The 15,009-nt window shown below is 42.4% G+C and overlaps 1 protein-coding gene across 2 annotated transcripts in view; it reads right to left on the bottom strand.

Annotated features, from left to right (window-relative positions):
• Window positions 1–13,133, bottom strand: part of ECI2 (enoyl-CoA delta isomerase 2) — a 34,483-nt gene extending 21,350 nt beyond the window's left edge. Inside the window, exon 1 of one of the 2 annotated variants that reach the window (XM_080379924.1) lies at window positions 12,990–13,133. In XM_080379924.1, coding sequence (XP_080236050.1) covers window positions 12,990–13,051 — 62 coding nt within the window. In that variant the 5' untranslated portion in view covers window positions 13,052–13,133. The remainder of the gene's footprint in view (window positions 1–12,989) is intronic. The other variant, XM_080379925.1, reaches the window with a different exon arrangement.
• Window positions 13,134–15,009: the final 1,876 nt, after the last annotated feature.

Below are 15,009 nucleotides of genomic sequence, written 5' to 3' on the forward strand. Positions count from 1 at the left end.
TGTACTTCACTTTATTTTGCTGAACAAGAGGAAGCTACTGTCTATGATGTTAACATAAAAATCATTAGAAATTTTAATTGGCAGGTTGCCCACGTCACCATTCATCGTGCCATTTTTTATATACTACAGAATCCAAACAGATATTTACCTACATAATAATGTAAAATTCAGGATTCGTAGTTTTTCATATAGCCTGAACACTTACACAGCAATATAAGAGCTTTCCCCAGGCAGCTGAAGATGGAAAGGGCTAATGTCAAATTTCTACCATACCTCTCAGTCCTCCAGTTATTCTCTCCACACAAGCTACCTACAGCTGAGCTGGGAAAAGAAGAGGCACCTGATAGTGCCAAACAAACTGAGCAGCTTGTGGTGTGTTAGAAGCAATCGTTCCTCCTTTGCTGTTAGAGGAAAAAAAAAAAAAAAAAGAAAAGAAAAAAAAAAGAGCAGTATGTAGGGGGTGGATGTTTAATCAATACAGAAAATCTGGGCAGAGGTTCTTCTGGCTGCAGAAGCAAAGCAACCTTCTCTTTCTTTAGGCCATCCTGCTACCAGCTCCTCCCAAAGAACTTTAGGTCATTTGACTATATGTACTATTTCTTTTCATATAGTGTTTTCAGGCTGTTTCTGGTATTGTATTTCCTCTCCCTGCAGAATTACTGTCTTTTATGAGTCTCTATCAAATGAATATGACATGTTATACCATCTTGTCAGACTTCTAGGTGGAAGGCTGTATCCCTATAACTTATACAGACAGACTTGCTTACAAATAGGAGTTCTGTACTAGGCAGACAGTATCATACTAAAAAAAACCTCAGCTTGACAGTTTTTGTACTAATAAAGTCCAATTACTTCAGCTGTTAATTTCTAGTCCTGTCCTTCCAAGTTTCTCCTCTTATACTGGAAAACGTGGAGTATCCATATCTGACACAAACATCTTCCTTTGCAACTTCTGTCATCCTGAGAAAGCTTACACCTCCTTCCACAACCATCTCATGTGAAAACTTCCAGTTTCCCTCATTTGTATGCACCTCTTTAAAGATTCCTTGCCATTAATTAAAACAAAAACAATTCAGAACACAGGCAGATGGAATTCAATCTTCATTCAGAAGACGGATAAGCAGAGACCACCTCTAAGAATTTTTGCCTGCTCAAAATTTCGTAACTGGTATATTTCCTACTATCTAGCAACTACAAAAGATGGAAACAGCTAAATAATTGAGTTGCTCCCTTTGAGTTAAAACCAAAACCCCACACTTTTCACGACAGCAACTGTAATAGCTTACAATCAACAAGTTAACTAACTTGCAGCAAGTGTTGCAAGCAAAGCAGTCTGTACTGTCCCACACAAGTTTACAGGTTCACTCTGTTAAGCCCTGCATTGCTATCACCTGCTAACATGCACTACAGCAGTAGGTTAGTAGTTGTCCAAATTAGTAGGTTAGCAGTAGGTTAACAGCAGCTTAGCAGCCAGAGTAGTTTTATTTCTTTGTGCAGCAAGAACCAATCCACACATTCGTTTGATAAAGCAACGCTACTGTTCACCAGGCTCCTGCAGAGATCTATTGGAACAAGTGCATCACCTCTTAGAGCAAACACCAGCAGCCTAAGAAAGTCTCATCAGCACCAAGTTAATTCTCTAGAAATAAATGCATTTAGCTCCCTTGGGGAAATACAAAGTTTTATTAACCATGATGATAACATGGAACTGTTGATGACTCAGTAGACAGAAGTTCAGTTTTCCTAAAAATGCCACCCAAAGCAAAACAACAAAAAAAACCCAAACCATAAGAAAACAACCATCCCTCCCTGTTCCACCAGCACAGTTCCTGGCAGTACCCCATTATACTGTGGCTAGTGTGGAGTTAACTAAAATGTATTGCTATCAGGTAATAGGAATGTTCTGCTATTTCCAATATATCTAGCTAGCAAAAAGGATCAGTGCAAATACTCTATAACCAATTTACTTACTGGTACTTTAATAAACAAAGAAATGAAAGTCAAATGATTTCCTCCATTACATTAGAACACTTCAATAGTTGTTCTAAACACAAGTTTGGTCTACAAAACCTTATCAGCTTTTACTATTTTACACTCCTACACTGTTTTGACTTATAAAAGCTAGAGGATAATGATGTGTCTGTTGGCAAACTGAAGTGCTGAATCACTGTTTGTTTAGTGTAAGTGGCTCAGCTGTGCTTGATAGGGCTTTTTTCAGTATTAAAGAATAGCTAAGAATCAAAGATCTAGATTACCATTCACTGAGCTCTGAAATGGTCTGCTCTTTGTGCTCTATACAGGCACAGTTAATATTCTCTCATCACAGCTGCTGGGAAGAAAGTTGGGATCATCTCCTAAAATCTCTGCAAGTGCTCTCTCTTCCCAGCACACTTAACTGGTCATGGTGAATGACTAAAGCACAAAATAATTTCCTGTACATCCTCAGTCTGTTTAAGACATCTCCACAAGCAGGAAGATTTACAGACAGGTATCCTCTGAAACACATTTGAAAGTTACAAACATGAATGTTAGCAGAAAAATATAGAGCTATGATACTCATACATGTGACATTTGCTGAGAATTGCTCAAAGATTATTGTAGCATTTGGAGAGCAACAAACTCAAATAGGTTCTTTATGCATCCTTATCCAAGGTGACTTTAACAAAATAGTTATGAACAAGTACTCAAAATAATTTTGCTGCTAATGGAGAAAGGAAAGAGCCATTTTTATCTGGCTTCCAGGGACAAATCTTGACTGTATGGAGAACAAGAGTGTACACTTTGATGTTAACAGGTTTTGCCAAGGTACGTAGGTTTCTGACAAGGATGTAACGAGCTGCTGGAGTTCCCATCCACATTAGAAAATCCACCGACACTCCTGCTAGTTCAGCTGAGCCAGTGAAAGATGAAAAACAATTTGTCTGAATCTTAGTTTCTCTCCTGAATCCATGATGCCTAGATACAATGGGGATGGACACAAAGAATACTGAAGAAGCTGTATGACAATAATGAAGTAGTATTTGTCAATGGCTTATCCTGTCCAAATCCAGAATTCTTTCAGATAATTTAAACAAATTGGGTCTAAACACAAAGTAGCACACTACTCTTGGCTTTGGCACTATTTCCAGCACCCACAACCAGACAAACCTACTGGTATCCTGTAAAGAACTGGACCAATTTACTCAAAAATCTGATGATTTGGGTTCAGAGCTGAAGTTCTCACATACGTGGAAGACTTGCAAGTACCTTTCTGTCACAGCAGAATTTACATCTGCTCTATGAATAACAATTTTACTGAAGTTTTATCAATTTCCAACTGATAACTTTCCCTTTAGATACCCTCTATAACACACCTTGCTCTTAGTTTTATCACAGAACCAGGTAAGCTTGTAGGTGTGACACAATATACAAAATACACCACTGAACATCTGTCACTTTTAGAATTGGAAGTTAGACACGTTCCAAGGAATTTCAAGTCATGACTTACTAAAAACACTGTAAACACTTAAATTATAGCATTTAGAACACTACACCTATAGCAGCTGCTCCCAATACAGAGGTCAGAGGCTCACATTGCATCATGGCAGTTATTAGTGGGGATGCAACATGTACAGAGGCATATTGGCTTCTGCCATCATTGTACAGATTATGAAGAACTATTGGTCTGGGAAAGTGGCTGACAACCCAAATAACTCGAAAGTTCTTCCCCAGAATAAAAGTGTGTTTGATTTGTCATCTTACTGGCAATTAAGGAGAACAACGTAAAGCCAACCAGAAAGATTCTTTTGTTTTGGGAACAGGCTTGCTATACTGATGTTTTTGAAACAGTAAGCATTTTACAAGTACATTTATCATGGTATAAAATAATAGAGTAAAGTTTTTATTTCAAATTTTCTTTGTGTTTTAATTGTTGGCCTCTAAGGACCAAAGTATTCAAGAATTACTGGGGATTCTACAAGTTACATATCACTTATACCATATCGTCAGAATAAATATTATCAGAACACTTTACTAGAAAAACAGTAGCCACTTTTTTTTTTTTTTGGAGGGCCAAACAGTCAGCAAAGAATTCATACAACACACAATCTAATCCTCAAGAAATCATTTTTATTATATATATTTATTTATATATATTTTATATATATTTATATTTATATATATTTATTATATATATATTACCAATTAAGAATGGAATCACCCTACTCAGCACTGGTGAGGCCACACCTGGATTACTGTCTCCAGTTCTAAGCTCCCCAGAATAAGAGACTCACGGGCATACTGGAAAGAGTCCAGCGAAGGGCCACAAAGATGATCACAGGACTGGAGAACCTCACATATAAAGAGAGGCTGAGAAAGCTGGGACTGTTCAGCCTACAGAACAGGCTCAGGGCAATCTTATTAACGTATATAAATATTCAAAGTATAAAGAATATAAGGGTAAAGTGAGTGAGCCTCTTCTCGGTGGTGCCCAGTGACAAGACCAGAGGCAATGGGCACAAACTGGAACACAGGGTGTTCCCTCTGAACATCAGGGAACACTTTCTTACTGTGAGGGTGACCGAGCATTGGCACAGGTTGCCCAGGGAGGTGATGAGTCTCCATCCTTGGAGATATTAAACCACTGTCCAGACATGGTCCTGGGCAACCAGCTCAAGGTGGTGTTTGGTGCCTGAGCAGGGGGGGTTGGACCACGCAACCTCCTGAGGTCCCTTTTCAACCTCAACCAGTCTGTGATTATGTGAAGAACACACACATTTAACCTGCTAGCTATACTGAAGCAGTACAACTGGCCCACGAACTTTTACAGTTCATCACTAGACTCAGCTTTGAAGCTATAGCTCTTTAGCCTTCATATGAAAGCCTTCAGAGTCTGTTTGAGGGGAGGAATCTGAATGACCTGTTCTAGGACACTCAGAAAATAGGAAGACTACAATTGCTATTAAACTGAGACTGTTTAAATTCTCAGCTGGCAGGTTCACTCTAAGTCAATCTACATTCAAGGACAAAGACAGTACTGAGATTAATGTACACATCCAATCTTTGTCGCCAGCAAGTCTAATCATGAAGATCAATCTGCAGGATCATGACAAGAAAAAAAAAAAATCCTGACTGTAAATTAGTAAAGATCTTTCACAGAGCAAAGGACACTATCTACTCCTTGAAATGGTAACACTTGCTAAAAGCCAAGTTCTCCCCTCTGCCATTGCTCAATCACAGACTACACTGGGATGAAGGGCAGGTACACACGGCCTCTGCCACAAGGAAAGAGGTTTATCTGCAAGCTATCCTAGCTACAGATAAAACATGTGAAATATCAAGAATTACATTGGGACCTAAAGGGACAACTCCTGTGTGGCATCCTTCTCCAACCTAAGCTTATTTTTGACAGAGCAATAAGATTACCAGGAGGAAAAACCACAGAAATGCCCAGCAAAAAAAAGTGGGCTCTGGTGCAATAGAACATGACACTGTGAGCAGGTTAAAAGGACTCTACCATATTTAGATAGGAGGAGCTTTTCGTTCTGAGGGCTTTTTGTTTGGTTTTAAACATGGCTTTTCACTACCACGGTCAAAAAGCTAGCATGAACTATGTCATCAGATAGCACTCAGGGCAACATCATGTTTACTTCTTTCTAAACCAACAAACACAGTGATAAATTTCCATTTAGTCTTCGATTAAAATAGACTTCATTCCCTGACTGGATCATAGAAGTTTCCTCTTTGATTACTCCACTTTATCAGAAAAAAAGGTAGCTTTCATACACACAGCAAAACAACAACGTAACAAAACATTACACAGTAATCTCTGGATTTCAGCACAAATTATATCTGTCTACCTACTGAATTTACTGCTATCTACTGCTGTTATCCTTTCTGCAGGCATTCAGGTGAACATGAAAAATTGGTACCTTATGAACAAAATAATGCAGTTATTAGCTCACTGATAATGCTTACGGTTTGATTTCTGTGGCTGGCTAACCTGCAGTTCTTAATGCTGCTTGTACTAAAAGCACTAGCTGATAAAATACTACTCTGACAATTGTAAGAGTGATTTTTTTTCTTTAGTATCATTGCTTTCAGTGATAAAAGACTACAGCCAGGATAATTTACAAAACAGGATGTTGGCAAGTTATCAAGTCGCTACGTGTTGATCACTGCCAGACCTCTCCAAAGCCAAAGAGCACCACTTATTCAGTAACTTAAAGCCTGAGTTTTGATGGAAGCCTTAACCAGAACCCATTCGAAGAGAGCTTTTGCTTCCTCTTTTCTGCTGGAGTATCTAGTACTGACTTGCCTGGCAATAGTTTCTGATTCTTTGAAATAAAGGACAGTTTAACAAGACCTTTCAAATCTTAGCTCACAGTTTTTGCTTTTTACTGATTACAGACTAAATTCTATTACAATGAACTTCAAGGGAACCTGAAAAATGTCATGGTAATCAGTGAACTCATCACAATAGAAAGGCTCAATCATTTACTACATCAGAATAATAAAGAAACATCCAGTCTGAACTGAGTAGCAGTATATAATAGTTTTAGGTAGATTATTTAAATTATTCTTTTAAAATAGAACAGTCATGAAATAGGAAAAAAATCACAAATATTCTTATGCTGAATCACAGAATGATCAGGGTTGGAAGGGACCTCTGGAGATTACCTAGTCCAACATCCTGCTAAAGCAGGTTTTCCTAGAGCAGGTTGCACAGAGTTGCATCCAGGTGGGTTTTGAATGTCTCCAGCGAAGGAGACTCCACAGCCTCTTTAGGCAGAATACAACAATAAATGGAAAAAAAAAAGAAGAGGCTGACATTAACTGCTTCACTCTCCTGTACATGTTCACTCCAACAAGGGTAACTACAAGTGAAACCTCTGGGGTCTACTCTAGCATTACTATAAATGGAGGTTACTTGTAAACAAGGTTCATTACAGTGAATTAAGTCTGCATCTCAAGCCCAGGTAGGAAGACATGGTTTGCACTACGAATTCTGAAATCCTGACATTCAAGTGTCTTTTGTTGCTTCAAACATGCAACATTCCAGAAATGTGGCTAGAAATAAACAGACCAATTTCCATCCTAATGAGGACCGCTATATGCAAGAATGAAGTATAGCTTGCTTGCTCTCTTAGCTAGATCGCAGTTGCAGACACAACACAATCTGCTCAGGGGGAGAAGTACATGGGAAGAGAGCAGTAAGTAGCTTCTTCAAATGGTACTATCCAAAGACAGTACCTTCTACCCTAGCAAAAACTCAAAATTAATTTCTAGCACCATAATAAAAAGACCACAAACCAAACATTTGTAAAAGTATTTATATTCTCCTTGAGAAACTTGTAATTAACTTCTGCTGGGGAGAGAAATCTTAAAAAGCAAGGGCAGAAAGAAACTGTGTGGCTCATCATGTGGGAGCTACCTGAGAGCCCACTTTGGAGAGGACGGCTGTTCAAGCCTAGCAAAATTCAACAATGAACAGTTAACCACCACCTTATTTGCATTCACATCAGATTCTTTTGAACTCCACAGCAAAGCTGCTGCAGAACCACCTAGAGATCACTGAATTCAGCAGGCAAAGCTGACAAGGTTCCACTGGCTTCAATGATCAGCTGCTTCAAAGCACATGAACTACAACAGAAAGCTCTGTTCCATGCCAATCCATCTTCAAGGCTTCCAGACATTAGCTGTGAACTGTCAGATCCAGCTCCACTACATACAGTTGGTGAGCTTGCTGCTCCGGATTTTGTTTTGTTGGTTTTAACTGCTGTGTGTATTGCTGCTCAAAACGGTTTAAGGTGGTGTTTAAATAAGGACATATGTTTATTAAAATGCTTTTCTGGACAACTGTTCAATCATTTCAACACTACCTATTGTCTTTTAAGTTGTATTGGTCAAACAGGATGTAGTAACTCATGCAATTAATGTTAGTCAATTTGCAAGAAAAAGCAGCCCATTAAGAGATTTGTTCCTTTTCCATTGACTAGTTCGCCTCAGTATTCAAAGGACAGTGGATGAGTTTAATGGCTCTGTGGAAAAAGATAAATTCAAGATTAATTGGTGGTATGAATACCATTTCTGAAAGACTATGAAAGTTACCTTACAGTCACGATGTTCAGGGAGGCTCATTTTACCACTATTTTGAAAAAAGTTACTGCAAAAGTCAAAATAGGTAAGATTTCAAGAAAGAATATGATGTGAGTTTTTAATATTTTTTTAATATGAAATTATTACAACTTAAAAAGGTAAAGGAAATGTGACAAGCTGTCTAAACTTTTTATTGACCTGCACCAAGACAGAAAAGACTAAAAAGAAAGAAAAAAGAAAAGGTTCAAAATCAAGGCAGTTATGTGCTCTGCTTGCTTTTCTGGTGATCAGGCAAGGACCTGTGGTTCACAGTCAAGGCTCGGCAAGACAACCTGGCTCACAAACTAACTAGAACTAGAGGCTTGACCTACCCAAGGGAAGTTTGAAAAAATAAGCACAATTAACTTGAGCAGGCGGAGCACAGCAGAGTACCTGCGACTGACAGAATCCAGCATAAGCCAAGGAGAGCTGATAAATAAAAGCCTGTCACAGAAAAAGAAATGTTGGCTGGCTGATAGGAATAGCAAACAGCTGAGCAAGGCAAGCTAGTGCAGCCTGAGACACAGCACCAAGAGGCATGACTTAAGTGACATGGAAACCAAAACACAAGAGCCCATGTAAGACAGCAACAGCGAGTAAAAAGCATACTCCATAGTGCCTCCCTGGTGTAGGATCAGGGTATGCATTTTGTGCTGTGGATAAAACACAACCCTGTACATGGACACATTTCCTCTGTCAACATGTCAGGATGTGTTCCCACCCAGCTGCTAGCGAGCAGGCAAGTTGGTGGGCACACGTTCAGGAGGCTGCGGGAGACCTGCTGCCTATGCCACGCAAAGAGCAGAAGGGAAACCAGATCCAACTCAGCCAAGACGTAACATCTGGGCAAGAGTTTCAGTCATAAAAGCAACTTCTACTGTCAGCACCAGAGGTTTTGGTACAGCCCACAGAAGACCCAGGAGTGTGAGCAAACAGGGTCTTTAAGAATATAGTCTGATACATGAACTTGAGAGCAACACTACAAAAATCCAGTCCTTCTCCTTGTAAAAAGAGATTGGATTAGGGGTGACAGCAAACAGCAGAGGAGAGAAGGAAAGCAGCTGCTGCAATACAGAAATAGGGCCTGGCAGCAGGAAAGTGGGTGAGAAGTGAAGATTCGCTCAGCTGGCACGAGAATATCAGAGCAAAGCTATTGAAATTTGTGTGCCCATATCCAACCACAGCTATCTGAATAGAATTGACAGAAAGGACCAGACATTTCCCAATACAGAGTTACAAGGCAGACTCCCTCTGAGGTAGATTAGCACCCTGTGGCCAAACCTGGAAAAAAGGAATGGGACAGAAGAAGGGATACCACCAAACTCACCGGTCATCTCCAGGATGACAGCAGCCTCAAAGAGATTTTACACAAGGCAAGGTTCGCATGCATTTTGGGTGTACCAACATCTGCAATTAACCCCAAATGCAGGAAAGTTTATTGCGTATCTGTAGACAGGCAGGAGACGGTGTCTACATCCTTCTCACATACTAAAAACAAGCAAACAAAACCCCATGATACAGCCAACAGACTGTTAACAGCAATAAAGAAGTATCTTCAGGGAATGACCTGGAATACCGAGCCTCTTTTTCACTGAGAGGCCCCAGACCATTGCTGTGATGAAGCCAGAAATAATCTCTCAGCTGCAAGTGATCAGCTCTTCCTCCACCCTCAACAGAGGAGTTTCTTCCTAACAAGCACAGTTCCAGGGCAAAGACAAACACCCTGTGCCTTTTCCCAGGACCTTACATCCGACTGGCCTAGTGGAAGGGAAGGCAGAAAAGAGCTGTAAGATCCGCAGTCAGAGACAAGAAAAGGAAGAGATGGAAGGTTTACAAAGTCCTGCTTTGCCACACATCTATCAAAGGGCCCTTGATTTAATGACCAACGAATACAACTGCTCTACCAATTAAAGGATAAGCAGTTCAGGGAGCAGGTTCAATTAATTCCCACACAGAAGTAGAAAAGGGCTGCAGACACTGAATAAAGGCTGTTGCATATTGTGGTGGGACTCAACAGCACCCAAGCTCCTGTTGTGTGGGTGGGCTGTAGACATGCAGATGTCATGAGGTGATGCAGGGAAGACAAGAATAGATTTGGGACACTGCTCACGAGCCAATACGGAAGTGAACTCACACCCTTAAGACTGCTGCCTCACAAATGGAACAACAGATACCGTAGTAAAGACAGATCTACTGTAAGCAGTAAGTATTCCAGGCACAGACAAAAGCTAACAAGGCTAAGCCAAGAGCTTAACAGAAAATTAGCAATTTTCTAATTCACTTCATTTAAAGACCAGCACTTAATAGCACTCCTCTGAAAAAGACTCTTCCGAAATGCTGAGAAATAGAGGAGCTCATAGGGAAACTGGTCTTTGATAAGATCTGACCTCCTTTAAAGTTGCAGAGATAACTAGTAAGGAACACACGAGGATGTTAGGGTGGGACTATGTTTCTGTCAGTCTGGACCAGGTGAGCGCCCTTGGACCAAGTCTCTAAGTTGCTGCCAACTCCATTCCCCTGATTTGTGCTGCCGAGCTGTCCTGGCACAAAGGAGTTGGATCCCTTCTAGACTACATAAAATTGGTAGATGTCCTAGAGCTGCTAATAAGTGTTCAGTGCTGGGATCACACTACAACTAGCCTGAAGGAAACCTCCAAACCAAGGATAGCGTGGATACAGGTTTCCCAGTAGCAAGCATTCTCCACCCAGTGGCCCAATGTGCCACAAACGCAGAGCTGTGAGCCCTCTGATCTCAAACAGCTGAATGCAAAGACTGTTGGATGGGTACAGCCCCAGTAAGACTCACCTGAATGTGCATTTGTGTCAGCATCCCCCCTGTCAGCCAAATTCAAACTTGGAAAAATAACATACTGCAATAGGGCACGACAAAAAGTGGGCATGTGGGAGAAGAGCCTATGGAACCCACTACATGTCTGAAAGGATTAGGAATGTCCTGCTAAGAAAAAAAAAACAAATAAAACAAAAACTCACAACAAAACCAACAAAGAGGAATTCTTGCATTCTGTCCTTATATTTGTATGAGTATTCCTCGCCCAAGGATATGCCTCTCTTTCGAATTTAGATTACAAAAAAAGCTTCCTAAATTCATTGGCACAGCAAGGCTGCCAGTGTCTTTGACACAATTCCACTAGTATACTGCTGATATAGAAAATAAAGTCCACCTGCCTGGTGTGCCACCATTGGGAAAATGGCACCATTTTCCTGTGTTATATCTGATCATATAGTAAAAACATTAACTCATTGTTGGTTTATGATCTTATTTCACATACAGAATATTGCCACTTCAAATACATCCGACTCCACTAGCCGAATGATGTCCAGCAGGCCAGTCTTTTATGTGTTTTCCCATTCGGAACCACTTTCCCTCCCTCTTGTTGTAACAACTTAGGTATATGAAATTAATATTATCTGTAGAAGGCTTGCCTCAAGAGTTCTTTTTTTGAAATGAGGGCAGAAATCACCCTGATCACAGTTTGCATTCTCCTTGTTTCTCCCTGTATCTTAAGATGTTCATGTACATACTTCAAATAATTTCTCACAAAGCTTTGGGAGAAAAATATTATGATTTAATGTACAAATAGCTACAGTTTTCTGGTCAAGATGCACTCATATCTAATGGAGATACTTGAATACCTGAGTAAAAGCATTTCACTTCTGAAAGTATGTACTATTAACAGTCAAATATGCATGTTGTTAATAACCAGAGTATCACAAGTCTTTTATCTATTGGTGTGATGATGCCTGTTTCACCACTGTGTTTAGGAACCTGCTTACCAAGTACAATTAACAAACAAACACTTGCTTTTCTTTGAGTATTTAAGCTATTTTTGACAGAAAGGAAATTCTACAAACTGACATACTTTGCAATTCTTACTCAGACACAAGCAATTTTACAGCAGAATTTCCAATTTAACCACTTTCATCACAATTTCAACCCTGCAATTCCAAGTCTACTTGCAAGCCAAGCCATCCTTCCTGCCTCGCACAGCCCAGCTGATGCCGAAGGTGCACAGATGCTGCAGCACACGCTACTGCATGTGACACTATTTGAAAACAGCTTAAAAGCAGTATGTAATAAAGCCACACCACAGGAGATACTACATCACTATTTGGAAGTTGGAGCAGTCTTAGCAAGAAACCTTAGTTAGCTGGACACAATTAAACTTGTTTTTGTGGGACTGACGAGGTAGGGGTGGAAATCCCAAGCAAGCACGGAACCACACAGGCTGCTCCACATTTTGGTACAGTTTCAGATGCCATACCTCAGGCCTAACCAACATTTCTTCGGTGGTTAAACATTTGCCTCAGGAGACAGAAAGATGAGGGTATAAGCCCTGTTTGCGGAAGGCACCCGGTGCGTGTTTCCCACTCCCACGCCGTGTTCAAACACCTCAGAGGTGGCTGGTACGTGGAAGCGCCCCCAGCTGAAGCAGAAAGTGATCTCCCTCGTCTTAGGGCGAAGGCAACGTCTGTCCTGCGCCTTAACCCCTACGTATGGGCCATAGGGAGCGAGCTAACCCGGCTCACCAAGCGGCACGGGCGGACAGCACCCGGCCTCCGCGCCAGGCCCCAGCAGGGGGGAGATGGGGCGGCACCGGCCCGAGGTAACGGCTGGCCCTGCCGCCGGCCCTGCCGCGCTCACAGCCCCGGCCTCCCCCGCGCCCCGGCCGCTGTGAGGGGGCCCCGCAGGAGCCGGGCGGCTGCGGGAGGGGAAGGCGGCCCAGGGCTCGCCGCCGGCGGCTCACCCGGGAGTGCGGCGGGCAGACGGCGGCTCGCAGAGCGGTCCCTCCCCAGGGCAGGACGACGCCGGGGGTCCTAGCCGCTGGGACGGCGCGCGGGCGATCGGGGCTCACCTGATTTCGCGGAGCGGCCGCCAGCACAACCTCCGAGCGAAGGTCAGCGCCGGGGCCGCCATGATACGGGGAGCAAGGGCGGGAGGAGGAGGAGACGGCAAACTCCGCCCCGCCGGAGCCGCCGCGCCCTGGGGTGAGGCGGTGGCCGCCGCCCACTGCCGCCCCGGGGAGGTCACTGCGGGCGGTGCCGCGGGGCGGCCGGGGCGGGAGCTGTGAGGCGGTGGCGCGGGCGGGGCCGGCCGGTGCGTCTGCTCTCGGTTCGCGACGGGACGCCCCGCTGGGAGCCGCAAGCCGGGAAGCGGGCTGTGGGGTCAGGAACGTGGCTGTCGTGCGAGTGGCCGTCTAGCCACGGTCGCCAGGGGGGTCTGCGGAAAACGAATGGAGGTGAAGCCAGAACCCCTCCGTGGGGAGAAGCCGTGGGCTGAGCTCAGCCCCCCCCCAAGGCGCCTGGTAGCGGACGTCACGTTGTTAGTCAGGGCCATTACTTGGTGGTCTGTCTGTTTGTGCATGCTGGGTAGGTCTGTAACATGTTCGCGTTGTTGTTCCACACGGAGCACCTGGCGGGCTGCTGGGCAGCCCCGCGGCCGTTACCTCAGCGGGGTGGGCGCCGGGTAAAGGCGCGATAAACGCCAGCGTCTGCCCCGGCTAACCTCAGAAATACTGCTCTTTACTGGTAAGCTCGTGCTCTTTCAGCTTCAGCTCCTGAGGGTGTATTTCATTTCTCCTTGCCGATACTTCTGCCCTGTGAAATTCGGTTAGGTGCTGGGAAGACCTTCACGATTTGAATGCTCTGTCAGTCTCCTTTCAAAACGCATCCAATACAATCACTTTCTAATCCTGGTTTGGTGTTTTTTTTTTTTTTTTCCCTGACCAAAAGTAAATATATTTAAGACTTTGAGTTCTCCCTCAAGGATAAATCTTTCAAATGTGGGGTTCGCCTTTCCGTACTGTTTGATCACAGCTTTCCAAAGGCCTGCATAACCACTACAGACCAGCAGTTAGGACGGCAAATTTTTTTGACTAGTAGTGCAAAGGTCATGATGTATGACCCTGGTCAAATCACAATAGCTGACTTTTTCTAACACGGCCTTGGATTTCAGTCACGGGCGTTCCTCGAAGTTGGTACAACTTGAATTTTGTTTATGATTACAAATCCAAAAGCCTAGCATTTCTCAGTTTCAAACGCAGCCTTCACTGGTTTGCGCCTCTAGCAGACCTACTTAAAATAAGTATTTATTTGCATTTTAGCCTCTCAGTGGCAATTTCCTTCTCTGCTACATGGGGCTGTGAGGTGAAATAGGTTTGTAAAAAAAAAAACGTTAAAAGCACCATCCCAAAGGTGTTATAGGAAATGCTATTGTAGATCTATATCCTTAATTAGCCCTAACCAAGCAAAACTCATGGGTTGTAAGTATGTACCTTGTTAGACAGAGACAGTATTTTGAATACCTAAAACCAAACTATGGGCTAAATTTTGCTCTGAGCTAGAGGAATGAGGCTTTCTGTGAATAAGAAAGAGGAGAATTTGGCCCGAACTAGCATTCATTTTGTCAAATAACCACACTTTTTTTTTTTCCCTGAAGCTTATGCACACAACAGTTTTTGTCTTTTAGTTTGAAAAGGCCAGAAAAATCATTACAGAAATGTAATATAATGAACATCAGTTGAAAGTTTACTGTAGTAGTATTGTTAGCACTAATGTAATGAATCTGGAGAGGACTCCCTAGAGAACTCATTTACTAAGTTGTCTCAGATTTATTGTTTGACAAACAAGTCCCTAATGACAACACCCTCTCTAGCATTTTATTGTTAATGGTAAGATAAAGGATTTTTCCTGGCTGTATTTTTATCCTTGTGTAAAATTCTCGTATTCTCTCCTTTAGTTCACAATAGTACAGCTTCACATTTTGTGCTACTGTTTAGAAACTACAAGAGGAGTGAAAAAAAAAGTGTAATTCTCTTTGCCTTTAAATTATCACTCTCTTAAAAACCTAAGAGCCTTTTATATATAGTGCTTAGT

This window comes from Falco punctatus, assembly GCF_963210335.1.
Source record: "Falco punctatus genome assembly, chromosome: 3".
Classification (NCBI taxonomy): domain Eukaryota; kingdom Metazoa; phylum Chordata; class Aves; order Falconiformes; family Falconidae; genus Falco; species Falco punctatus.